The sequence below is a fragment of the Urtica dioica genome, chromosome 5 (genome assembly GCF_054948205.1).
Source record: "Urtica dioica subsp. dioica isolate 48M chromosome 5, U.dioica_male_clone48M_v1_H2, whole genome shotgun sequence".
Lineage (NCBI taxonomy): Eukaryota > Viridiplantae > Streptophyta > Magnoliopsida > Rosales > Urticaceae > Urtica > Urtica dioica.
The window spans coordinates 28,561,125-28,588,434 of NC_142760.1; the positions used below are offsets into that span (position 1 = coordinate 28,561,125).

Consider the following 27,310-nt stretch of genomic DNA (forward strand, 5'->3'; position numbering starts at 1 on the left):
CGCCCGGGCCTAAAACGGGAGCTCGTAGACCGAGCTGCACCCTCCAAACCCTGAGGTGTGTTTTGGGGGGTGTGACCGTGCCAAAGGTTGGCTGCCTACGTACCCTTTAGTAGGGATCAGGTCAGGACGTAGTTCAATTTGTGTGGGGAGGCTATCTTGGGCTCGGAGGCTTTGTGAATCCAAGGCTTTAGAGTAGGACCCAGCTCGTAGCTTCTAGTGAAGGCTTTAGAGGGGTCGCGTGCTCGTAGCTCGGAGTTCTATCTCAAGGGCCAAGAAGCAGGAGGGCAGTATGTACTGCAGAGGCTCGGGTCGTAGAAGAGGAGCGCGCTCCCTCTCGTGGAGGGGGGTCGTTGTTTCTGAGCCGAGGGAGGAGGAGTGCGTGTTCTTGGAATGTCACAAGAGCACGAGAGAGGTACTGTTCTCGAAGAAGTATGTATTCTTCGAAAATGTATCGATTCTCAGGGCTGAATCAGCGTCTTTTTTCTCCCCTAGGGGGGTATTTATAGTGTTTGAGGGGAGGCCTTGGGCTGGCCCCTTGAGGCCCACCGGGTGGCCGGGAGCGAGGGGCGCGAGGCCTCACGCCTAAGAGGGTGCAGGGCGCGTGGGACATGTCGCCTGGACGGGCGCGGGGCGTGCCAGGCGTGGGACTTGGCCGCGTGCGGCGTGCCCGGCAGCGGGCGTGCCCGGCCGAGGTGGCAAGAACGCTCGGTCGAGGTGGCAAAGACGCTCGGCCGAGGTGGCCGAAGTGGCAAAGACGCTCGATCGGGGTGGCCGAGCTGACGAAGGCGCTCGACCGAGGTGGCCGAGCTGACGAAGGCGCTCGGCCGAGGTGGCCGAGCTGGCGAAGGCGCTCGACCGAGGTGGCCGAGCTGACGAAGACGCTCGGCCGAAGTTGCCGAGCTGGCGAAGGCGCTCGACCGAGATGGCCGAGCTGGCGAAGGCGCTCGACCGAGGTGGCCGAGGTGGCAGGGACACCCGGCTGAGGCAGCAGGGGCGCTCGGCCGGGGTGCCGAGGTGCGCGCAGGCCGGGAGGCCGGGGTGCGCGGGAGCGCGCGCGGGCCGGGAGGCCGGGGCGCAGAGTGCGCGTGAGCTAGGCACGATAGGGCGCGCTGAGGCCCATTGGGCCGGGGGCGCAGGTGCGCGCGCACCGGCCGTGCCGGGCCGTGGGTGCGTCGGGGCGTTCGGGCCTGGTGGACCGGGGCCCGTTGGGCTTCCATCCGGCAAAGCCCGGCCGGCCTTGAATTGTTTTTGAATTTCCGGTGTTCCGAAAACGACCGGTAACATTAGCCCCCCAAGTTTACGGCTTACGGGACGTAAGTCGTGAACTTTAAAAGAGAAGGGCGTTGAGGTATTTTCACCTTCGATCACGTGCGATCGTCCGCACGCATATCTCTTGTGGCCGGACCCCTGGGGGCCGGACCGGGCCGGTCGAGCCGCAAGACCCGCGCGCAGCCTGGCGCTGGGGGACTGGCGCGCGTGCGAGGCCGGCCCGCGGGCCGGGCCTTGTGTCGCGCGCGCAGGGGGAAGGAGCGGGGTTTGCTTCTTCCTCTATATAAATAGGAGAGTTCCCACTCTCTCTTGTTCACACTGGCGGCCTGTGGGTAATCGGAAAATTCGTTTGACTTTGAAATTTCCCCCGGGCAGTTGACCTTCTTTTTTTTCTTTTTTGATGGGGAGTGAACTTGTTTCCCGTGTTGATGATCCCGAGGTTGACCCCGCCTACCCTCTCCCAAATTTTGGGGGGGCGGCCAAGGGTCCCTTTGACGAACTCGACGGGATTCCCATCTTCGTCGAGGAAGACTCTGGCGCGGCCGACCAATGGCTCGCGGAGTTGGAGACCGATGCCGCGGCGATCGCCGAGCTGGCGGGGCCCGGGAGCGGCCCACCTACCAGGTGCGGCCCCGAAGGGGAGGACGAGGGGTCCGAGGGCCCGCGTTCGTCAAGGTTGGTGATCAACCTGGTCTCCCGCGAGGCGTCCTTTGACGCCCCCCTGCTCAAGCAGCGGGATGAAGCGGTGGTGAGTGTCGAGCTCCCCCGGGCGTCTAACTTGGACGCCTCGGGTGTCGAGCTTGCGATTGTGCCGTCCGAATCTTTCTTGGACGAGATTTACTCCGATGATCCCCAAGGGTCGGGCTCGGAGGCTCCTGAGGAGGACTCGGAGGCTCCTCCCGCGAGGGGGAAGGAGAAACATGACGGCGAGGTGTTGGCGACGGCAGGGCCGGCCCTCGAGTCCGCGGAGGCTTCGGGCTACACTTATGCCCGATCACTGGAGAGGACTCGTATGTACGGAGTAGGCGACTCTGTTGCCCCCGTCGGCTTAGACTGCAAGGGAATCGATGCTGCGAGCACGCTCACTTCCCGAGTCTTCGGCACGCTTCGGGAGGCGTATAACATCCCTCCCTTGGTGGGGTTGCTTAGACCTGCTCCCGAGGACAGGCCCTCCCGCCCCAGGGACGGGTATGCGGCCGTGACGATCGGGAGTCTTGTCTGCGGGTTGCGTCTCCCGTTCCCCGCGATCGTCCAGCAGATCCTGACCCGGCTAGGGGTCCATGCATGTCAGATGAGCCCGGCGTTCTATCGCCTGTTGGCTACATGTTTCATGGAGTGGCACTGCCAGACGCATCGTGCCATGACCGTGGACGACTTTCGTAACCTGGTCGCCGTCTTCCCGGCCCCGGGGCAGCCGGGATTTCATATGGCCCGTGCTCGGGGCAACGTGAGGCTGGTCGAAGATTGTGACCCGCCTAGCCGCCGGGCGTGGATGTGGGTCACCTCGGACGCTTTCGGCGAGGCGCCCCTTCACTTCGGTCGCATGGCCGACTTTCCAGCGGACGAGGGGGCAGCGGAGCTCCCCTTTGTGAGAGAAATATCGGGGATGTCGGAAGCCCGCAAGGCTGGCGAGCGGTTCCGTTCCCCTGAGCTGATGGCGCTCACCGGGTGGTTCCCGCCCTTTGCTCCGGGCACCGAGGAGGCGCTCCGGGCGAGCAGGCCCCCGAGTCCCGAGGCTCAATCAGTCGCTCCTGTTTCCCGAGGTATCTTTACGGTTTTGTAAAACTTGTTGTTTTGACAGGAACCTGACCTTTGTCGCTTTGTTTTGTGTAGCTGCAAGGAGGCGAGCTAGGAGGCAGGCCCTCGCTTCTCGGGACCCCGAGTCAATGGCGGAGATTCGCTCTAGGGTCGCTGACCGCAAGGCGAAGGGAGAGCTCGTCGAGACCGCCGGTCTAGTCGAACCGGAGTCTCGGGCTTCTTTGAAGAGGGCTTCGACATCGGCACCTCCCGATGAGCGTTCCGAACCCAAGAGGGCGAACTCGGCGGTGGAGCTGGAGGCGATAGAGGCCCGAGGGGACTGTTTTCGCCACCTCGAGGGATCCCCACTATCCTGGTGGAAGGGCGTGGTGTCGAAGGGCGACATCGCCTTCTTCCAGGCGGGTGTTACCGACGCTCAGAGGGTCAGTACTTATGCTTTTATTGTAAGCGTAGGTTTTTAGTTTTAACCTTTGCTTCTTTGTCGTCGCAGGCGTATGCAAGGGCCGTACGAAGCGACAGGATTTTGCATGACTTCATCCGGCGCTTAGGGGCATCCCAGGAGGAGCTCGCCCGGACGAAGGCTGGGTTGGCTCAGGTCGAGCGAGGTTCGCACCCGGGGGCGGAGACCGAGACGCTTCGAGACCAGCTCCATGAGGCCAGGGTGGAACTCCAGATCGCACAAGGCCAGCGCGACGGAGCCCAACTGTCAGTGGCCAAGATGGCGGGCGAGCTCACCGAAGAGCGGCGAGCTTGCGAGGTGGCGACCCGATCAGCGGAGATTTTTCGCACTGAGGTTACCGACCTTCGGAGGCAGCTGGACTCTCGATCCGATGCCTTGGAGACGTCGCACCGCCAGCTTACTTCAAGCGAGGCGGCGCGAGTTAGGGCGGAGCGCGAGCGCGACTCTCTGGTGGAGGAAAACGCTCGACTCTCTCAATCCCTAGTAATCCTCCCTCGAGGCCATGCGAAAGGATGTGAGTGATCAAACCAATTTAAAAGGTGGCTGGTCAAAATTGGTGTATTGACATCTTGGCTAAGCATTAATGATGTGTCATTTACTTATAAATGGAGATTTTTTGCGGCCTTCCCTCGAAGGAGTAAATTATCGTTTAGTTTATAACACCTTTGGATTTTATCAAAGTCTTAAAGAAACTTAAATCCTAAACCAAAGACTAATCATAAACTTGTTTCAACTTAATTAAGCAACATGTCTCTCAACACTCTCTCGATCATCCTTTCCTCGAACAAACTCAAAAACAAAAACTATGTAGATTCGAAACATAACCTCGACATAATCCTTGCCAAGCACAAATGGGTACTCACCACCCCGTGTCCTCCTCTGACAAATAATGATTCAACTCAAGAGGACAAAGACGCCTTGGCGGCCTGGCTTTGCTCCGATGAGATTGTGAGGTGCTATATCTTAGCATCAATGAACAATGTGTTGCAACAACAACATCGTGACATCGAGACTGCCGCCGACATGCTCGCCAATCTCCATGAGATGTTTGGAGGGCAAAGGCGTCAAGCAAGACAAAAAGCAGTCCGACAGTTTATGAACTCTCACATGAAGGCTAGGACTCCCGTTGGAGACTTTATGATACTGATCATTAGTTTTCTAAATAAAATGGAAATCCTAGGATCTGAGATTGATGGGAAGAATGTCATAGATATGATCTTAGAAACTCTCCCCTCATCTCTTGATACCTTCAAGCTGAACTACTCCATGAACAAGCTAAAGTACACTGTTACTGAGCTTATGAAGGAGCTTCACACTGCTAAAGGTCTCACTAAAAGAAAGAGGAATCAAGGAGAGGCACATGCTACTGAGCACAAAGCCTCCGCCTCTAGAACTGAGAAGGGACCTTACAAGGCCGATAAAAAGAACTGTCCCGCCTATCTCAAAGCAAAGGAACATAGTATTGCACTAGTTACCGAAGCATGCTTAGTAGCTGATAATGTATCAACGTGGATTCTTCACTCCGCTGCTACTAACCATATTTGTTTTTCCTTGAATGTTTTCAAGAAAACCAAAAGCTTAGAGGAAGGTGAGTTCTGTTTCAAAGGGGGGGATGGGAGCCTCGTGTCTGCGAAGGCTGTGGGATCTGTGACGCTTTCTTTTGAAGACCGCACTTTAAACTTGAATAATGTTTATTTTGTTCCAACCTTTGGGAAGAACTTAATATCCGTTGCTCGTCTTCTTGAGCAAAATTATTGTTTAAAGTTCATTAAGAATGGAATTCGTATTTCGTTTCCTGATAATTCTTTTGTCACTGATGCATGTATGAAGAATGGTCTTTTTTACATCTATACCACTCAACCTTCTCTTTTAGACACCGAAATAGATAATGATCTAATTAGGGAGCCAAAGAGGATCAATCTTTCTGAATCCTCCGATCTAACAAAATCAACATACCTATTGCACTTAAGACTTGGTCATATCAGTCTAGATAGGATTAAGAGACTTGTGAGGGACGGTCCACTCCAAGCCTCTGCAATAGGTTCACTACCTACTTGTGAATCTTACATAGAAGGAAAAATGACTAAGCGACCTTTCTCAGATAAGGGTCGAAGAGCCACTGATTTGCTGGAACTAGTACATTCTGATATATGTGGTCCGCTCAACCAACAGGCACGTGGAGGATACGAATACTTCGTTACCTTCACCGATGATTACTCAAGATATGGGTTTGTCTATTTGCTCAAACACAAATCCGAGACCTTTAACGTATTTAAGGTCTTTAGGGCTTTAGTGGAAAAGCAAACTGGCAAAGTGATCAAAACCCTTCGATCTGATCGAGGTGGTGAGTATATGTCTGGGGAGTTCGATGACTTTCTTAAAGAAGAAGGTATCGCTTCTCAGCTTACCGCACCTGGCACACCTCGACAAAACGGAGTGTCAGAGAGAAGAAACCGAACTCTTATGGAGATGGTTAGATCAATGATGAGTTACTCATCACTCCCTCTTTCCTTTTGGGGATATGCCCTCGAAACAGCCGCTTATATTCTGAACCAAGTTCCGTCCAAGATGGTTCCTGGTCATCTTATGAACGATGGACTGGCCGTAAAGTGAATCTTGGCCGCATCAGAATTTGGGGTTGCCCTGCACACGTGCTAAGGCAAAAGACTAGCAAGTTGTCTAGTAGGTCAGAATTGTGCTTGTTTGTGGGATATCCAAAGGAAACCAAGGGTTTCATCTTATATAGTCCCGAGGACGATAAGACTTTCGTTGTGCTTGAAGAAAAGTTGGGTGAGGAAGCTTCTACCTCATCTGTAAGAACTGTTCTTACCCAAACTGAAACACAACCTAACTCATCAGAATCTCGTCAAGTAGTACTGTTACCGGTCCATCTCGGCCCGGTGGAGTAGCGACGGCCGTGATGGCAACCCCCCCGGGACCCCCGCCGCATGGCCGACCTCCGGCCTCATGAGCTCGGCCTCCAGCTCCATGGCCGACCTCCAACCTCATGAGCTCGACCTCGGCCTCAGCTCCTCAGCTCGGCCGTAGCAATAGAATCAGACATAGTGCCACTGAATGCTTCTGGAATGGTTTTCTTCATGATGATCATGCACATGCGATTCGATCTCTCCCACTTTTCCATCTCCCTCTTGTCATCAGAGGTAATCTTGTCCGTAAGTGCTGGAGGAGCTTCAGTTTGTATCGCCAGGTCAAGATCCATGACCCCGAGAACAATTAGTAAGTTCTCCTTCCATGACTCAAAGTTGGAGCCATTCAGCAAAGAAATTGAATTGATGTTGGCAGAAATATTTCCAGGAGACGTAACCGATACAAAGAACAATAAACAAATCAACAACAAGCTCAAAGAAAAAAAAAATTAAACCGAAACTCAAAATTCACATGATAGGAAACCAAATCAGGACGCCAAAAGCATGGCTTCCCGAATAGCCAAAAGTTCCACGTCTTCGAAGGCAGAGGAGACCAGACCCCTTCATCAACGAGACTGAGAGGGCGATGATGAGCCAAATTGTAGCGGTTGTAGTCATCGGGGTAGGAGACCACCTTTGCGAAGGCCTCGGCCATCTCGAGATTTTGGTTCTTGTGGATATACTTACTTCGGCGAGACCTAATTTCCCACAACATGATAGCCAAAATAGTGATGTCATATATCAAGAGAGAGCATATAGTTTTTCCAAAAATATGTGAGAACTCCTACAACTGATTGAGTTCCAACATATTCTTGAAAGGAGAATTTTTCAAAGCATCTTCGACTAGCAGGCAAAACACAACGCCGTGGGCCGTTGAATCTCGCTGAAAACCACAAAAAAAACAATGAGGAGGAGTCGGGATGTGTCGTCTCTCCTGGTTGCCCCAAGTGGGAATGATATTCTCACATGCACGCCAAATAAAAATTCTCACTTTTGGCGGGACCTTGAGATTCCAAATTTTGTTCCAAGTATTACAAGTGGCACTAGAGCTTGAGGCCATGGAAGTCAAATAAATATTCTTAGATGTCCAATAACCACTTTAAACATTGTAGATACCCCTATCATCAAAGTGCCACAAAATAGAATCTGCCTGGCTCGAACTAGGACGGGGCATCCATAAGATAATCTCGGCCTCATAAGCAAGGAAAACCCAACATACCTTCGGAATATCCCATTCTCCGGAGTCTAGTAAGAGCTCACTCACTTTCACATTCGGTGATAGGCGCATTAGTGATTGGACCATGACAGATGTCAAAGAAGGAATCCAACAATCACCAAAGGTGTTATCGGCTCGTTAGCGACCGACAGGGGAAAAGAAGTCAATACACATCACGGTTCGAAGAACCACGTGGAGGCGAGGTGTTGTTGGCCAATCCGGACAAGCAAGGGCAAAATCGCAACACCGCCTCCCAGCCGGCCAAGTCCCGTCCAGCCGACTCCCGTCCGGCATACTCCCGGCCGGCCAAGACCCGTCCGGTCGACTCCCAGCCAGCCAAGTCCCGTCTGGCCGACTCCTGGCCGGTCGAGGCCCGTCCGGTCGACTCCCGGCTGGCCAAGGCCCGTCAGGTCGACTCCCGGCTGGCCAAGGCCCGTCAGGTCGACTCCCAACCGGCCAAGGCCCGTTCGGTCGACTCACGGCCGGCAGCCTCCCGGCCGACCAAGGCTTGCCTCGGCCATTGGCCGGCCCAAAGGCTTGCCTTGGCCAATGGCCGGCCCAAGGCTTGCCTCGGCAATGGGCCGGCCCAAGGCTTGCCTCGGCCATTGGCCGGCCCAAGGCTTGCCTCGGCCATTGGCCGGCCCAAAGGCTTGCCTCGGCCAATGGCCGGCCCAAAGGCTTGCCTCGGCCGATGGCTGGCCCAAGGCTTGCCTCGGCCATTGGCCGGCCCAAAGGCTTGCCTCAGCCATTGGCCGGCCCAAGGCTTGCCTCGGCCATAGGCCGGCCCAAAGGCTTGAAAGTTTACCGAGGCCATTGACCAAATAGGTCTTATTCGGAATCACATAGTGAATCCGAAATCTGACTTTCTCAAATGAGAATACGTAAGTTATGAAATGACATGTCTCATTTCAGGATTGAGGTAAGCATGATGCAATTCATACGTAGTGACTTCAAGACATAAGAGTTCAAATGGTTTGTTCTTATCTTGTCTCTAGAAGTGCACTTGTCAATTCAGTACCTTCAGAAGATACCTAGAAGAACTATAGAGTCTCCAACTCTCAATGTCCCATAACCAGACATCATAGATTCTCCTAACTATAGTCATTTGATCCTTAGATTGCGAATATATTGTTTTAAGCAAACCATGAAGAGTTTGTTCATGCAAATCTACATTTGTCTCTTCATGTGTTGTTAGGTTTGTTTAAGGACTAAAGACTATGGTTTTATCATAAAGCTTCAAACAAGGAAGAATGAATGAACGTTTCAACTTTTATTAATAAATAAGCAGTTACAAGCAAGAGTCTTCATAAGACTATATTACATCAAATGTACATAAATAGAGACTACAACTCTTCTTATGGGCACCATTGACAACAAACTCCCACTTGACTCAAAGAAGATGTGACTAGTCCTTCACGGCTAATCCCTCCCGATGCTGGTCGAAGACCTTGTTAGCTAGGGCCTTGGTGAATGGATCTACCAGGTAGTCCACCGTTGAGATCTTCTTCACCACCATGCACGATCTCTCGAATCAAATGGTATTTCCTCTCAATATGTTTAGAGCGCTTATGGCTTCGGGGTTCCTTTGAGTTAGCGACAGCCCCACAGTTATCACAATACAGGTTTCTTCATAGTCAATCCCTTCTTGTTGGGTATAACCCTTAGCCACAAGTCGTGCTTTGAACATCTCGACGTTCCCATCTGGACCCTTTTTCTTCTTGTATATCCACTTACACCCTACGGGTTTAATCCCTTCAGGAAGGTCTACAAGATTCCAGACTTTGTTGACATACATCGAGTGCATTTCAACTTTCATGGTGTCAAGCCAAAGGTTTGATTCAGGACAAGCCATCGCTTGGCTATAGGAAACAGGATCATCCATGTCAGAGACGGCTACGAGAGTGTCTCCATAAGACATGTACCTGTCAGGCTTTTGTAAAGCCCTTCCACTACGTCGAAGTTCTACTTGACGAGGTTCTGATGAGTTAGGTTGTGTTTCAGTTGGGGTAAGAATAGTTCTTACATATGAGGTAGAAGCTTCCCCACCCAACTTTTCTTCAAGCACAATTTTGCTTCTAGGTTTTACATCTTTCACAACGTCCTCCTCAAGGAAACGAGAATTCGTGCTAACAAAAGTCTTGTCGTCCTCGGGACTATAGAATGTGAAACCTTTGGTTTCCTTTGGATATCCAACGAACATACACAATTCTGACCTACTAGCCAATTTGCTAGTTTTTTGCCTCGACACGTGTGCAGGGCTACCCCACATTTTGATGCGGCCAAGATTTACTTTACGCCCATTCCATCATTCATAAGGAGTACCAGGAACCGTTTTAGACGGAACTTGGTTCAGAATGTAAGCGGCTGTTTCGAGGGCATATCCCCAAAAGGAAAGCGGAAGTGAAGAGTAACTCATCATTGATCTAACCATCTCCATAAGAGTTCGGTTTCTTCTCTCTGACACTCTGTTTTGTTGAGGTGTGCCAGGTGTGGTAAGCTGAGAAGCGATACCTTTTTTAAGAAAGTCATCGAACTCTCCAGACATATACTCATCTCCTCGATCAGATCGAAGGATTCTGATCACTTTGCAAGTTTGCTTTTCCAGTAAATCCCTAAAGACCTTAAACACGTTAAAGGTCTTGGATTTGTGTTTGAGCAAATAGACAAAACCATATCTTGAGTAATCATCAGTGAAGGTATGAAGTATTCGTATCCTCCACGTGCATGTTGACTGAGCGGACCACATACATCAGAATGTACTAGTTCCAACAACTCAGTGGCACTTCGACCCTTATCGGAGAAAGGTCGCTTAGTCATTTTTCCTTCTATGCAAGATTCACAAGTAGGTAGTGAACCTATTACAAAGGCTTGGAGTGGATTGTCCCTCTCAAGTCTCTTAATCCTGTCCAGACTGATATGACCAAGTCTTACGTGTCAGAGATATGTTGAGTTGTTAGATCGGAAGGATCAGAAAATTTGATCCTTTTTGGCTCCCTAACTAGATCTATATCTAATTCAGTGTCTAAAAGAGAAGGTTGAATGGGATAAATGTAAAAAAGACCATTCTTCATACATGCATCAGTGACAAAAGAATTATCAGGAAACGAAATACGAATTCCATTCTTAATGAACTTTAAACAATAATCCTGCTCAAGAAGACGAGCAACAGATATTAAGTTCTTTCCAAAGGAAGGAACGAAATAAACATTATTCAAGTTTAAAGTGCGGTCTTCGAAAGACAGCATTACAGATCCCATAGCCTTCGCAAACACCAGGCTCCCATCACCCCATTTGAAGCTACACTCGCATTCCTCTAAGCTTTTGGTTTTCTGGAAACCAGTCAAGGAACAACAAATATGGTTAGTAGCAGCGGAGTCAAGAATCCACGTTGATACATTATCAGCTACTAAGCATGCTTCGATAATTAGTACAATACTATGTTCCTTTGCTTTGAGATAGGAAGGACAGTTCTTCTTCTCGGCCTTGTGAGGTCTCTTCTTAGATCTAGAGGCTGAGGCTTTGTGCTCAAAAGCATGTGCCTCTCCTAGATTCAGCAGTGTGAAGCTCCTTCATAAGTTCGGTAACAATGTACTCTAGCTTGTTCATGGAGTAGTTCAGCTTCAAGGTATCAAAAGACTCGGGGAGAGTTTGTAAGATCATGTCTATGTTAGTCTCCCCATCAATCTCAGATCCAAGGATCTCCATCTCGTTTAGATAGCTAATGATCAGCATCATATGATCTCTAACGGGAGTTCCAGCCTTCATGCGACAGTTCATAAGCTGTCGGACCGCTTGTTGCCTTGCTTGACGTCCTTGCCCTCTAAACATCTCATGGAGATTGTTGAGCATATCGGCGGCAGCCTCGATATCACAATGTTGTTGTTGCAACACATTGTTCATAGATGCCAAAATATAGCACCTCGCAATCTTATCGGATCGGAGCCAGACCGCCAGGGCATCTTTTTCCTCTTGTGTCCAATCATCATTCGTTTGAGGAGGACAGGGGGTGGTGAGAACGCATTTCTGCTTGTCGACAGTAAGGACTATGTCGAGGTTACGTTTCCAGTCGACGTAATTTTCGCCTTCGAGTTTATTCGAGGAAAGAATGGTTGAGAGAGGGTTGAGAGACATTTTTCCTATTAGAGTTTAAACAAGTTTATGATTAATCTTTGGTTTAGGATTTTAGTTTTTTAACATTTGATAAAATCTAAAGATGTTACAAACAAAATGATAATCTACTCCCTCAAGAGAAGACCGCAAAAAATCTTCTTTTATAAGTAAATGACACATCATTAATGCTTAGCCAAGGTGTCAATACACCAATTTTGATTTAGCCACCTTTTAAATTGGCTTGATCACTCACATCCTTTCGCAGAGCCTCAAGGGAGGATTACTAGGGATTGAGTCTAAGTGTGCAACCAACCACTTAGTCCAAAAGGTCAACTTTGAAAAAACAATCCCCCAAGAGGAGGCCTTGTCTTCATCGTCTCACTCTCGAACATAGCTCATTTAGCAATGATCGAAGCAAAAACGCCATAGAGTACTCTCATTGAAGTGAGAGCCACAAGGGTGACTCTTAGTCTCACGTTAATTGCTTCTTTCATTAGTGTTGGGGATCGTGGGTTACAAACAACAAGTATAACCCTCCCACTTAGTTTTTGGAATTGGCACATCGTCTTTATAAGTTCGGAAACAAATTTCCTATTTATAGAGCGATAGAGTGGACTTCTAAAAAGGAATCCTAGATCTTCATGTTCAAGGAAGAGCAGTGTTAGTGCATAAAGGCACAAGGTACATACTCGAACATTTTCCTATTTTCTATTCGGGAAAGTGCATGAGGGAAGTGTGAACTTTAACTCACTCGAACACTTGAAAGTTTGAGATTACACATCTTTTATTTTTCGGCTTGTCTACGAGGAGACCTCTCACTCAAATTTTCAAGAGCATATAAATTTTGAACATATGTGATATAGATATAGTTTTGAAAATATTTTGAAAACTTATTTGATTTGGATGACAAAATATTTTCAAGTTTGAAAGTGAACGGTTTTTCAAAATTCAAACTAGTTTTGTAAAAATTCAATTTCAATTAAACTTTCAAAAATCAAAAAATTTTAATCTTTCACATTATGTTTATTTATGTTTATTATCTCCGAGGTGAGCTTGACGCACCTCACTCCGGAGGCCCACAGCACAACCTCCGTCTCCGAGACCTCGGACTGAGCATGCCTTTGCGAAACGCAAAAGTGCAGTCGCCTTCCAAGCTGGCCGAGACAGACGCCATGATCTTCCCCTAACAGGTAACAATTAGACAATCGTCGCCCTGCTAGTTATCATCGAGTCCATGGACTCCGGGTTGAAGATATCATCAAACAAGACGCCAGCAAAGAAAGACTTGGGTGGGAATCCGCCTAAAGATCAGCAAGGCGCGACACGTTGGTCCGCCTCCACACACGCGCCCGCCTTCTTGCGCGTCCACATTCCCTTGCTCCGATGCTAGAGTGACGGATGCAATCAAGTTGGGCCTCATATCCGCTTGGATCCTCCTCCACGTATTGATCACACACTTGTGTCGAGAGAGACGGAAAAGCGAGAGAGAGAGAGAGAGAGAGAGAGAGAGAGCACGTGCAATTGTGAGAACATTCTTTGTAATCACAAAGGCTTCGCGACGGCGAAGCTCTGGGAAATAAATTTTCCTCAAACACCCGGCTGAAACAACTAAAAGTTCACCGCTCGGAGCCTCCCAAGCGACGAACTTGGGGGGCTAATGTTGTCATTCATTTTTCGGAAAACCCAAAACATCGAGAAGACACTCCGCTTAAGGGGCCGATGGTCATGCCGGAGGAAGTAAAGACCGGCAAGCCTTCTACCACGAGTCAACTGACAAGTCATCGTGTCAAACTTTCAGCTCTTCGAGTCAAGTCATCCTCCTCGAGTCGAGCTTTTCTCCTCAAGTTGAGTCGTCCTCGTCGAGTCGAGATATCTCATCGAGTAGAATTTTGTGTCCACGAGTCAATTGACGAGTCCTTGTGTCGAAAATAATTTCTCGAGTAGAGACTGTTATATTTCATGTAACTTGCATAAAATCCCGAGCCCCGAAGGCCTAACGGGCCGGATCATCGAAGATCACTAAGGCCCATAAACGGCCGACAAGATAGGCCGCGCACCGCGCGCCCCTCAAGGAAAGCAAACGCGCGCTCCTAAAAAAAGATGCGCGCGCAGTGAGCCGCGCGCCGCGCCAAGCAAGCCGTGCGCCGCACGCCCCTCAAGGAGAGTACGCGTGCGCATAGCGCACGGCGCACCGCGCCAGGCAGCTGTGCGCTGCTACGAGCAGACTACGCGCCGCGCCCTAGTGCGCTCACACCGCGCGCGCGCTACCTCCTCTTCTTGGCGGAGCATGCTCCTCCTCGAGGAAAGCGCGCTCTCCAGTCCCACATGGACGAAGTACAAGCCTCCTAGGCCTCCTCAACTACTATAAATACCTCCCCCAGTGAGGGGTATTGACACATTGATTCTCTTAAAAACTCATTCTTCTCTCTTCTTCTCTGGATGCCATCTTTGGTCTGAAGCACTTTCTGCGAGGTTTCTCGTTCTTAGAGGTTCTGGAACGCTCTCGGGGACTCCCAAGCGTCGCTTCTTCTGATCGATCGCTAAATCTAGAGCCCAAGCGTGCTCTTGGGATTTTCCACTGAAAATCCCCTACGTGTCTAGCACACTAAACGCGTCCACCATTTTCGACAAAAAATCGCCTATGCGTCCTGCACGCCTACCACGACAAGGAACTCTCGACTGAGAGTCTCCCACACCCTCAAAAGAGAGAAAACACACATTCTCTCTCGGGTAACTCGATCCTAGAGTCGAGACATCGCTCGGGGAAAACTCGGCGTGCGTCTCCTCTGACGAGCACACTCCCCAGGCTTCGCGCCTCATACAGCGTTACAAACGCCTTGAACTACGTTCTGACCTGATCCATATTCACAACAGTACGTAGGCAGCCTACACACAAAAGGACGGTCGCTCCCCCTATTCACCCCTTCTCTCTTCAGAGAAACCCTCCGACTTGAGAAAACCCAAGTCGAGACTTTCGAGTTCACATCTTTGGCTCGGATGCGGCCACTTGGTCCGGCCTTGGGTCGAACCGCCCGAAGCTTTTTAACGTTGTTCATTTTCGTGCGACAACAAACAGTAAATAACGATTGTGACTTCTAATATTAGGTATATATAATAAGTTTATCAAAATTCATAGATGTATATTCCCTTTCATTTATAAAATTTGGACATATTGGTATAGGTTAAATTCATGGACATATATGTGGGAATTTTAAACAAAAGAAGTTCTTGCTCAGTGACTTTTGGTTTCGTGTAAAATAATGTATAGTTCTTGCTCCTAAATTTTAAATGGAATTGATTTGAAGTTCCTTACACTGAATTATAAACAATTGTGTCGTCTTGATTCACAAACATTCAATTTACAATTCAGTGTCACACAGATATACCACATTTCTTCAAATAAATATCAAGAAAACAGCTACTAAATAGCATACTTCTTAAAATGCCAGAATTCTTTTTCTACTATCATATATATAAAAAATTCGTTTATATTCATGACGACCCGCGGCAACGCGCGGGATACCTACCACGTAAAATCTAAAGCTAAAGCAAATTTTCAGATGGGCCAAAAGAACAAAAGACAGAGTAAACGCACTATTTTTTTTTAAGGTAAAGTAAACCAACATATATCACTTTCCCTTGAAAAAAATATATATATGTATTTGAGAAGAAGTTTATAAAAAGTAATTTTAGAAGGTTTAACTTTGAACAACAGGCTGTGTGGTGGTTTGTTGCTGAGTAGTAGCACTGTGTGCTTTTGGAGGAATCTTGGCTGCCACGGATCGCAAGTGGTTCGCAATCTCTGTGAAGCTCGGCCTCTCATACGGCTCCGCTGACCAGCATTTCTCCATCAGAGACTTCCATTCCGGGTCGCAAGATTCCGGGACCGCTGGCCTCAACGTGTTGCTCACGATACCACCTGCGTTATCATCGCTTCATCATTTCAAGTGACCAACACTTTGGCCCCAAAACTCGAATATTGGGTTTTAATTCCCTCAATTTATTTCTACACTCGGATGAAAGTGTTATCGCACTTATAACTTTAAAAACACATTTTCGCTAACTTGCGACAAAAAATGAGAACCCGACGTAAAGACTAGAGACCAGAAAGTAGATATTCACCTATGATGGCGCCGTAGTGCAAGTCGGCATAGGGCTCTTCTCCGGTAAGAAGCTCCCACATCACAATCCCGAATGAAAACACGTCAACCTAGCAAAATAGAGTAACAATGATTTCAGGGAAAGACAGAAAATAGTCGAGTAGTTTATTTTATATACGCCAGATCGTAAATCACAGACCTTTTCGGAGACGAGGCTACTGCTGCCATTAAGGAGTTCTGGGGCCATCCACGGAAGAGTTCCTCGCACGCCGCCGGATATTAGAGTCTGGCATTTGACCTTCGATAGACCCAAATCACCGACCTGTTTTCAAACTCGGCATTACAGTGTGACAAAAGTGGTACTATAAGGAAAGAAATCAGAGCTAACACAACTTACTAAGCTACTTTCTAATAAATTAGCTCAAAATTGTCAATTAGATACTAATACTAGGGAGATAAATGTTTAAGGGAACAACACTGGCGGCAAATAATTCAACTCGTCTCTTCATTTAAAAAATCCTATTGTACTATTTGTAACACAAAAATCGCTGCTTAATATCTTTGGTGGAAAAAATTACCAAAAAAAAATCAGGTCTTTCCATGGGTCCATACTGAAAATTTGTTCTGTATTCTTTGTTTCAAGCTTTATAGGTAAATCGCCGATTGAAATGAATAGATTCAAAAAATAGCCAAGATTTGTCTAAAACTACTGAAATAGCCTAAATTTACAATAATGTGCAAGTATCCGCTTTCAATTTTTTTTACCATGTGATTAATTTATATTATAAAGTGGAAAATTGCTTTTATACCAAGCGTCAATATCTTTTAATAACAATAACTTCGGCTAATTTGCTAATCAATTAGTTTCAAATGGCTATTTTGTAATATCTTTCCTATTTTTTTTCTTCTTCCAAATGAAACATGGCATGTCCGAATCAGAGTGGACTGGGATCCTTAAAATCGCCTACCTTGCATATTGGACGGTGGGGATCACGGAGATTTACGAGTAAGTTGTCGCTTTTCAAATCAAAGTGCACGATATTCTTGCCGTGCAGATACTCCATTCCGAACGCCACGTCCATGGCAATCAATAGACGCTTGCGCTTGTCGAGACTCCTGTGACAAAAACACTTCTCCGATATCACCTCCGTTAAACACCCAATCTCATTCCGAAATCTCTTCAAGTACATGAAACCAAAATCGAGCTTGAATACTAGAAGAGGAAAAAAGAGGACTTTACTTCTCGTTTTTCTGCAAAGAATTTCTCAGAGAGCCGTTGACCATATACTCCGTCACTGTCGCCACAGAGCCTCCCGGTCCGTCGAGCACGAGACCATAGAAAGCCAAGACGTTTGGGTGGTGCAAGTCAGCCAGCTTGATGGCCTCATTCCAAAAATCATCTCTCTGGATGACCATAATACCAAATTATAAACAAGTAAGAAGAAGAAGAAATCGTTTTAGCTACGAAAAAGAACCAACCATTCGCTCTTGTTCTGAAGGTTTCCCGGCAAAACATCTGTCGTTGATCCGCTTGATTGCGACATCCGTACCCCTCCATTTTCCATGATAGACTGTGCCGAAGGTGCCTGAACCCAGTTCTCTCAGCTCTTCCAGATCAATATTTTTTATTATCTGAAATGACAGAAAATAATATCATCAGGAGTGCCTTAGCCTATTAATACAAGTTGGAAATAATCATTTATGGGAAGAATTAGCTTGGTTTCAGGTTAGACTTTTGGGAGACTCTAGTATTGTCTTTCTTCATCGTCGATGGAATTTAAAGGATCTTTTACGATCAGGTTACCGGAAAATCTAGGTAATAATAGATGGTTAATCAACCTGCAAGCGTCCGATGCCATCAGATACGGGAAAGCCCAGATGTGCTCTTTCTGGGGACTTGGTCTTCACCTCCTGAAAAAAGGGATATGAGAGGTGAAAAATGAGAAGATGATATAAATAAATACCCTTTCTCTCAATATAAACGACTCACCTCAGCTTTGCTCTCGTGTATGATGGACTCAGTAGACAGCTCATTTTTATCATGTAAATCGGGATTCGACGAGGTATTTGACTGCAAAACCGAAGCAGCAACGCCTTCAGCGACGGCCTGAAGATCGTTTCTAATCTGTTCCTCCACGGCGCCCGTTCCTTTTGCAAGAAGATTAACAACTATTGAGAAACCAAATAGAAAAAAAAAAAAAAAAAAAAAAAAAAAAAAAAAAAAAAAAGCTTTTATATTCAACGTGGACAAGACAAACCACTGACCTCTTGACAGCTGAGACTGATCTGAGCCGTGATCTTTGGTATTCAATACGCCTAATGGTTGTTGAAGAAGTCCTTCCACCGTGTTCAGTTCCGCAGTAGTTCCAAAAGGGTTGTCTCTAAATGGGTCTTTCAGGATGATCGATTCTGGAGCAGGGTTCTCTCTAGGAGGCTGAAACTCGGGATCCTGACGCATATTCCACGGATCCTGATTGCTGAACAGCGAGTTCGACAAATCTTGAACGTCTCCGATCATACTCTGCGGTGGTAAAGATGACGGCAAATAAACTTCATTAAGCCCGGGACTACCCCACAGAGGCGCTTGGGCTACCTCGTAATGTTCAACTAGCCGTGAAGTAGGGTTTGATTCGGTCGCCACATCAGACCCGCTGCAACGCTCGGAAATTTCAGCGGGGCCCATATTGAGAGCTTCTATTCTTCCTTCAATAGGTCTCATCTGGTCATACGAGACGGAAGGCTCGGCGTTTACTTTAGCGTACTCCATCTGGGAAGAAGACTGGGGGACTGTGGCAACTATGAATGCACTGTTCGGTGGTTGAGTCTCGGCACCGCCGACCATAACCCTAATCGCTGGCTGAGATCTCGAATGGTCGTCTGCATGGAGATTCCTGTATCCCGAGCTCGGATCCGACAGAGGGCTCGCCCCGCTGTCTCTCTGGACCGCCGTATTGGAATGCACGTGAGGCAACGCTTTCTGACACATGTAACACTCTGAAACCGGGACTGCGTTCGAATAGGTCACTGGAATCACTTGGTCTTGATGCGTAGTCGGAACCTGATGCCAGTTGTAATTAGCTCCGACGACTGTGGACGGGGCCGGAACCGGAACCTGATGATACTGCGCGTAGCTTTGTTCGACGGGCAGCTGAAAAACCCTCGGACCGTACGCCCTTTCGTCGGCATAACCGTGCATTCGGGTCTGTTGGGGTTGAAGGATCGGTTGAGCCGCGCTGACATTGTGACAAGGAGGGTTCATCGTAGCTATGAATTGGGGAGCGTACATTGCGCCACCTGTCCCCATCAACTGAGGACCCGGAAATCCCATTTGAGGTGAAATCTGTTGCAGATAATCTGACTGAGTCACGTAAATAGGAGCCGGAATTTGCTGCGGCGCTACAGCCACGGGAACGGACCTCTCCAAATCAGTCTCCATCTGAGGAACCTCGGATTTGACGATGGGGTCGGGATCCAAACAAACCAACCTCGGAGAATCGACATCAGAATTCCCGGAATTTTGCTTCCCCGAAAACGCTCCGCTGACGCCGAGATCTCCTTGGCACGGGACCGAGCCCGCCTCGACGGCCTCGCTTCCGCTGAAATCCGAACGCGCCGAATTCGCGCTCGCAACACTCCCTTTCCTGGCGGCGAGCCCTCCGAAATCTTCGACCCCGTTGACCGCGTCGACGTACCTCGTCCCGTTGGTGTCGTTCATGTCGTTGAACCGAACCACGCCGGACTGGTCAAGCTCCGCGGGAGAGAAGAGAAAGAGCCTCGGCTTGGCCGCCGACCCATCAGCGCTCGCCTCTTCGCTCATCTTCTCGAACTCGTCCATCATGTTGTCGACATCTTCTGGGCACGAGACCGACACGAGCGCGTCGAGGTCCTCGTCGGGGAGCTGGTACTTCACGTGGACGTGCCGTTCCCCGTTCCCGTACACCTCGGCCATCTTTCGGACGAGCTCCTCGAAGCTCACGTCCCTCCTCACGCTCACGATCCTCGTGTGCCCTCCGACGTACCTCAAAGCCCCGTCGCTCGGCCTCGGCAAAATCCTCCCTCTGTAGCTGCACAAGAACTTCACTTTCTTCGAATCATCCGAATTGGGGTTGCAACCGAACCCGGGGGCGGGCCCCGCGCTCTGATACGGCACTGGGACGGGGACGGCCAGCCGAGGCGGCCACGGGGCTACTGCGGGGCCCACGCCGTAATATCCGGCGGCGGCGTCGGAGATCGGTGCCGGTGCCGGCACGGTGGAGTAGTACACGGGCACCGAGTCCGGGCTCCCAATGTCGCGGGCGGGGCCCGGGTAATAACCTTCCCGGCCCACAATGCGGGGCTCGTCGGCCACGTTCCTAGCTATGTTCAGCGGCCTCAGATTGTTGGGAATTGAAGTCTGGTCAAACGCCATGATCTGTGAATCAATCCATCAATTTATATGTATGCGTATCCCCTAATTTATAGGTGCCACACCAAGGGTTTCAGATTTCTATAACTTCTTTTTCCCTCCTCTACATTATAGAACTGTAGTTACTGCATAAGAGAGAGTTACCGGATGATAATTTCGGCGAAAAGGAGTGAGCTTTTTGTCGGTTGAGCGAGTGCTTGAAAGAACCTTTCTTTCTTGCTATTTGTTTAGATTCGGTGGTTCGGTTCTTCACCTTTTTCACTCTCTATATTCTTCTTCTTCCCTTCAACGCCATGGCAATCTTGTCATTTTCTTCTCGGTGATATGACCATGGCTTTCTTATTTCCTTTCCATGGTCTCTTCTTCTTGCTGGGTTTTGTTTTCTTGGGAACAAAAAATTGGAAACGGAGCAGAAAAGGTTTCGTCTTCGTTGCACCAATTGGGAGATTTGAGTATAATATTCGTCGAATATTTTTTTATTTCTTATTATGATTTGAGTTTTTTTTTTTCCCTTGTCTTTGTTTATTATTTTTTTTTCTTTTTCTTATTACCTAAGGAATTTGGCCATTTGGGTTCTTATTTGAAGGACAATGAGAGGCATGCCACGTTGATGCTTTCATGCAAATTAGTCATGTAAATTAAATTGAAATGATATATATATATATATATGCGTGAAGAAGATGATGTTATCATATTCATATGTTGTGTTTCAAATTTTTGGGTGTGTTTTGGATTTTTATTATGAGACGGTGACAAGTTCTTAGATAATCAAAGTTGGTACATTACTTTTGGGCCCATTTTATCTCTAAAAAAAATCTTAAAAAGGATAACAATTTAATTTCTTGTGAATTTATACTTTTCATAGAGGAATTCTTCTCTCATTAAATTATATATTTGAAATCGAACAAATTTATTTATACTACATGTATTATTTTTAAACGAAAAAATCACCTTTTTTGAAAGATCCCTAAAGAGTCCGAATTGAAATTTTAAACTAATAGTTTACTGCTTAATAAGTATTTGTTGTTCTACTTTTGATAGTGACATTTTTTCATTCCTTTCCGTTTATGCTGGGTATAAGAACATAAATAACTATATTTTTGGCTAATTAGTTTTGTGTATCAAACTAGTCGGTGGTCTTTGGCTGTTAATGAACCGTGCTTTATATATATATATATATATATATATATATATATATATATATATATATATATATATATATATATATATATATAACATCTACATTACGAGAATTGTATGTTACTAGGGAGAAAATTCCTTTTAAAATATATTCAAACTCACCAATGAATCAATTAGCTAGTTTAGAGCATTACTGTGACTCTCGAAGATGATCGCTCCCATCAAAGGCCGAAAAATGAGACCGACAATCCAGAAGATAAGTCTAAGAAGACCAAAACACATGCCAGAGATAGGAAGAATCAGTGAAGATATTGACAGTTCCGACCACCAAACTGCTCGGAGGTTTGAGGATAGATATCAGCTATCCGATGAAGATCCACGACCTAAGAAGGTTAAATCTAAAAGCATTCAGACGTCGCGATTAGAATTCGATACCGAAGAGTCAAGGAGTATAACCCAGACAAATTTCCAAAGGCTGGAACGCCGAATTGAAGAAGTTGCTCTGGGCCAATGAAAGCAATCCATAGTAGAATATATCGCTTCACCGTTCATCGCGAGGGTTTTAGAATACCTTCCACACCACGGCTTTAAAATGCCGAGCATTCCTTCATACGACGTAAAATCCGACCAGGGGGACCACCTCGACATGTACAAGTCCTGGATGGCACTGCAAGGAGCCATCCCTCAGGTGATGTGCCAAGCTTTTTCCATAACTCTAACTGATACCATTATGGAGTGGTATCGGAAGTTTAGGCCAAATACAATCGGTTCATGGAAACAAATGTGTGACACTATCATGGATCAGTTCGTAGGATCTCAAGCAGGGAAAATCCCAAAAAGAAAGGCTATTTGCTTTCCGACGGCAATCCGATGAATCTTTAAAGGATTATATCAATCGCTATTCAGAAAAAGCCATTTCGGAAGATGATTTGAACGACGATTTCAGGTTATCCGGGATCATGTCGGGAATGCGTACCAACTCGATATTCTGGTGGTCTTTCCAAAAGACCAGGACTAGAGACTATAAAGAATTTAATTTGAAAACTCAGAAGTAAATAAACGCCGTAGAGATAAGATTGGTAACCGAATCGATAAATAGGTTGAGAGGAAGACCAAAGAGATCATCATTCTGGTCGTTGGCAAGATGATTGGCATCATGATAATCGGCATCATGATAATCGGCATCAATATGATTGACAGAAGGATGATCGGCATCAACATTACTACAAAAATGACTTTTAGAAGCGACGCACAGTTTTAGAAGCGACATTTTACCTTTAGAAGCGATTTGTCGCTTCTAACCTATTCCACGGATATATAAACATTCTGCAATGAAAAAGTCATTCTGTTTGAGGTTAGAAGCGAAAAATCGCTTATAAATATTTTTCGCTGATTAGAAGCGAAATTAGAAGCGACTAGTCACTTCTAAGCTGACAAAATTTTAATTTTCTTGTTGACTCCGCCAAAATTTTCAAATGTTAACAAAAACGACGACGTTTGACATTTAGAAGCGACTTGTCGCTTCTAAAATTGCTTCTAATCGGTCGAAATTTTTGGCTCGTTGTTTTCTCCGCCAAATTTTTTAAGTTTTTCACAAAACGACGACGTTTAGTGTGACATACACATTAGAAGCGACTAGTCGCTTCTAATGTAGGTCACACAGATTAAATTCGCGTGACCCCTTCTTCTTCCTCATTCCAGTCTCACCCTCTCTCTCCTCTCTCAGATTCTCTCTCTATCTACCAGTTATCTTTCTCTTCTCCGAGGCCACCTCTACCGCGCGCGACCACCACGTCGGCCTCCTCCACAATGCCACCACCGCGCGTGATCGACCACCACGACCTAACCCGACCACCGCGAGAGCTCGCCGCCCAATTCCTCCTCCGACCGTCGACGCCCGACACCTTTCTCCGACCACCGCGACCTAATCCGACGCCGCCCGGCCCACCATCGTACTCCTCCGCCGCTCCACTGAGAAGCTTCTACCACGCTGGCCGTGCTCGACCCGACCACGGTGCGCCCCACCACCCCGGCGCCGCCCACCACCCCGTCGCCCATGCAGCCAGCCATCCTTCAATCGTGTCGAGCTCCACGTCAACATCGCCGGCCTCGCAACCCCGTCGCAGCCCTCCGCAGCCCCGTCGCAGCTCCGTGGACAGCCCCGTCGTTGACCCGCTCCGTCTTGTGCCTCGTAGCCCCGTCGGTGGAGGTACGTAATTAATTAGTGTTTATTTATGGTAATTAAGTTTGGTTCATAGTTAGTTTTGAAAATAAATTTGTTAGGTAGTTATTTTGGTAATTAATTCAAGGTTAATATTATGTCAATTAATATGTATTTAGTTACTTAGTTTAATAGGCTAGGTTAATGAACTAACTAATTTATTAATATGTTAATTGGTTGAATATGTAATTAGTTACTTTAATATGTTAGGTTAATTGATATGGTAATGAATTAGTAACTTTAACTAATTAGATTTTGTGTTTAATTTTTAAATTGTCGGTTAATTAAGTAATTAAATATGTTAGGTTTAATGAACTAATTGAAAAATTGATTAATTTGTAGATAATTAATTTTGATAACTTAAAGAGATATTGAAATTGTTATAACTTAATTAGGTAATTTAGAACTAATTGTAAAATTAATTAACTTGTTTAAATTTATGAATTTTGATTGTTATAATATTGATGTAACCGAGTCATTGAGGTTTGGTTTAGGATTTAGTTGTTCAATAGGATAGTTCTGGCTGGTAGATATGTGTTTTTATACGAAATTGCATGTTGTGGGTTTGTTAATAGTTTAGGGAAAACTCTGTCGAAATTTAGATAGACATTTTAATCAAATTGTCTAAGATATCTAATTTTTTCGATCATCGCAATTATCCCACATCAAACTTAAAAAATAATGTCTATTCTCAATCTAGTTGTCATATATCATCTAAATTATTTCTAATAATATTTGATTCCCAACATTCAGCGTTATGTCGAATCCAAGTAGAGATTGGATTATTGAGAATGATCGAATGAGTCTTCAGTATCAGTCTGACATGAATGAGTTTATCCGTATGACACGTTTCCAACTTAATAGTGATGGCAAAGTCAAGTGTCCTTGTCGTAGTTGCAACAACGCAATTGCTCAACGGATAAGAGTTGTTCGGGTGCATCTTTTATCCAAGGGATCACTCCGTACTACACTTGGTGGTATCACCACGGTGAGCCACGGCATGCCATCATTCCTGTAGAAGAATCAGCTGTTGAGAATGAGCGAGACATTGGCGGATTACAAGACGTCATTCACAATATCATGAGCCACGATGATTATGACGATTTCGTCGACCCGACCCCGAGTGAAGTGCGCGAAGTAGAGTCGATTGAGGATCTCTTCGTTGAATTGAAAGCAGAGTTATACCCTGGTTGCAAGGAGTTTTCGTCTTTATCGTTCTTGGTTTCGTTGATGCGTATAAAAGTCACGAACCATTGGAAGAACAAGTCATTCACTGAATTGTTGCAGCTTCCGTGGAAGTCGCATCCTACTGGAAACAGAATTCCAGAGAAGCACTACGAGGCGAAGGCAAAGTTGAAGCGGTTCGGCATGGGCTATGAGATGATCGATGTGTGCGCGAATGATTTTTGTTTTGGAAGGGATTGAAAACCACTGACGTTTATCTGCGACGAAAGTAGATGGGTAGTTGGGAAGCAAGTACCTCGTAAAGTTTTACGGTACTTCCCGGTGAAAGATCAGCTCAAGTGGTTGTACGCATCTCGACACGATCTCTCGAAATGCAGTGCCATGCGAAAGAACAAGTGACTAAGGAAGGCATTCTACGACATCATGCTGATGGGAAGACGTGGAAAAACCTAGACGAGACGTATCCGGACTTTACTACGGAACCAAGGAACGTTTGACGTGGACTTGTTGCTGATGGCTTCAACTATTTTGGGGAAATGAGTTTGTCGTATAGCATGTGGCCGACGGTGTTGACCGCGTACAATTTTCCACCATGACTTTGCATGAAGTCCGAGTACTTGATGTTGACGCTTTGATTCCGGTCCCAAAAAGTCGCATGGAAAAGACATTGATGTGTTTTTGCAGCCACTTATTGAGGAACTGAAAGAGTTATCGACAACAGGCATCCGATTATGAGATGAGGCCGATAACAATGAAATATTTCAAGCTGCACTCCTTTGGACAATCAATCGACCCTCGAAAGAGGAGGAACAAGGGAGGTCAAGCCCCTAACGGTTGCTCCCTCCCTGGGCCAAGACCCTCACATGCCGATAGCTTCCGGAAATTTTCGGCATTCACCCATCTGAACACTCCGCAAGAGCGGATCCTGGCTCTGCATCGCGACAAGCTAGGAAGCCCCGCTCCTCTCACGAAGGATCCTGCGAAGCGAGATCGAAGTAAGTTCGGTGAATACCATCAAGATCACGGGCACCTAACGTCCGAATGTTACCAACTCAAGCGTCAGATCGAAGCCCTTATTCAAGATGGGAAGCTGAAGGAATACATCCTCAGAACGATCGGGACGGGCGCGGCAGGCGGAGAACGCCCACGGCAGGCGGAGAACGCCCGCGGCAGGAAAGGAAAGGTCCGGCGACGGTAACCGTCACTGATCGGACGGCGAACCAAGAATCGGAGAGCTCACAGATGCACGTCGTGGGCAAGATCATGGGCGGCCCAGAGTTCGGGGACTCGAGCATGCAAAGAAAGAAGTACGTGCGAGAAGTCTCCCAGGGGAAGATAGCGCACTATATCAACCATACGTACGAGGCTCCCCTTCCAACCCCGTTCGAGTCCATGTTCTTCACCAACCAGAAGGCGGTGCGAGTTCTTCACCCTCACAATGACGCGATAGCCGTCTCGGCCCCGGTCGCCAACAATCTCGTTCGAAGGATCCTGATCGACAATGGCAGCTCTGTCGATATCATCTTCAAATCGGCTTTGGACAAGATGAAGCTGACCGGACTGAGATCGACCCCGCTTGCCACATGCGCCGCAGACACGTTAATGTTGCCTATCAGAAACAGAGTCGTGTATTACGCCCATCGTCGGTACTTGTCAGATTCGCATCGGATGAGAAATTGCAATTGTCACTACAAAATGTGCCTCGAGAAAAGGAGGCCTCCAAAGAGGTTGACCGCGAGTCACATAATCGAACAGGTGAAAAATCTTCCCAATACGATACCAGGCAAGCACTCTCGAGGTCCTAAATGAAAGCGAGGTGATAGCGCACTAAATTGTACCAAGAAAAACATCTTATACGAGTTTCCATGTTGGTCAGATTTGACGTTGAAGCACAATTTGGATGTGATGCATATAGAGAAGAATGTGTGCGAAAATTTACTCGGGCATTGCTCAGCATTGACAGGAAGGATAAATTGGTCCGGTGCATATGAGATGGATGTACCCATTCGAGAGATACTTGGAAACGTTAAAGCATTTTTCGAGAAATAGAGCTAAGCTAGAAGGCTCTATCGCTGAGGCATACATTATGGAAGAAGCTTTGGCATTTGTTGCAAGGTATTTCGAAGATGTCTCAAATGAAGTCGTTCAAGCCCGCGAGCTCTCTATTTTCAGTCAGAGAAGTGCGTGCCCTATGGAAAGATGAATCCGGCCTGGTTGGACTAAAAGTCGAGAGAGATGGCAGAGTGGTACATTTTGATCAATTGTACCAAAATTGATAATTACATGACGTAAGTTTGACTTGATCAATAGTTTCTCAAAATGATTCTCAAAACTGATGAATATTTTCAAAAACACTGAGCATTGGGATCTCATGGTATCCGAAGGTCGGCCCAATGTTGAGGAGGCGCATAGGAAGGAATTCATATTCTGGTTTGCGAAAAGGGTATGTATAATATTTTTCATACTCATCATGATTCTCTTGCTGAGTATGACACGGATCTTTGATAAAAAGGCTTATC

The 27,310-nt window shown here is 47.0% G+C and overlaps 1 protein-coding gene across 2 annotated transcripts; it reads right to left on the reverse strand.

Moving 5' to 3' along the window:
• Positions 1-15,367: 15,367 nt before the first annotated feature.
• LOC149397740 (kinase superfamily with octicosapeptide/Phox/Bem1p domain-containing protein) lies at positions 15,368-20,815 on the reverse strand. Of its 2 annotated transcripts, XM_089615030.1 has the most exons (10): positions 20,390-20,815; positions 18,106-20,251; positions 17,831-17,988; positions 17,680-17,751; positions 17,320-17,472; positions 17,081-17,244; positions 16,809-16,956; positions 16,040-16,162; positions 15,863-15,950; positions 15,368-15,659 (listed from the first exon to the last, which is right to left on the reverse strand). In XM_089615030.1, the coding sequence occupies exons 2-10, from the start codon at positions 20,246-20,248 to the stop codon at positions 15,439-15,441; spliced, it is 3,270 nt and encodes a 1,089-aa protein (XP_089471156.1). In that variant the 5' UTR covers positions 20,249-20,251; positions 20,390-20,815; the 3' UTR covers positions 15,368-15,438. The 2 variants fall into 2 exon arrangements, with proteins under 2 accessions (XP_089471156.1, XP_089471157.1); XM_089615031.1 differs by having other exon boundaries at positions 18,106-20,815.
• Positions 20,816-27,310: the final 6,495 nt, after the last annotated feature.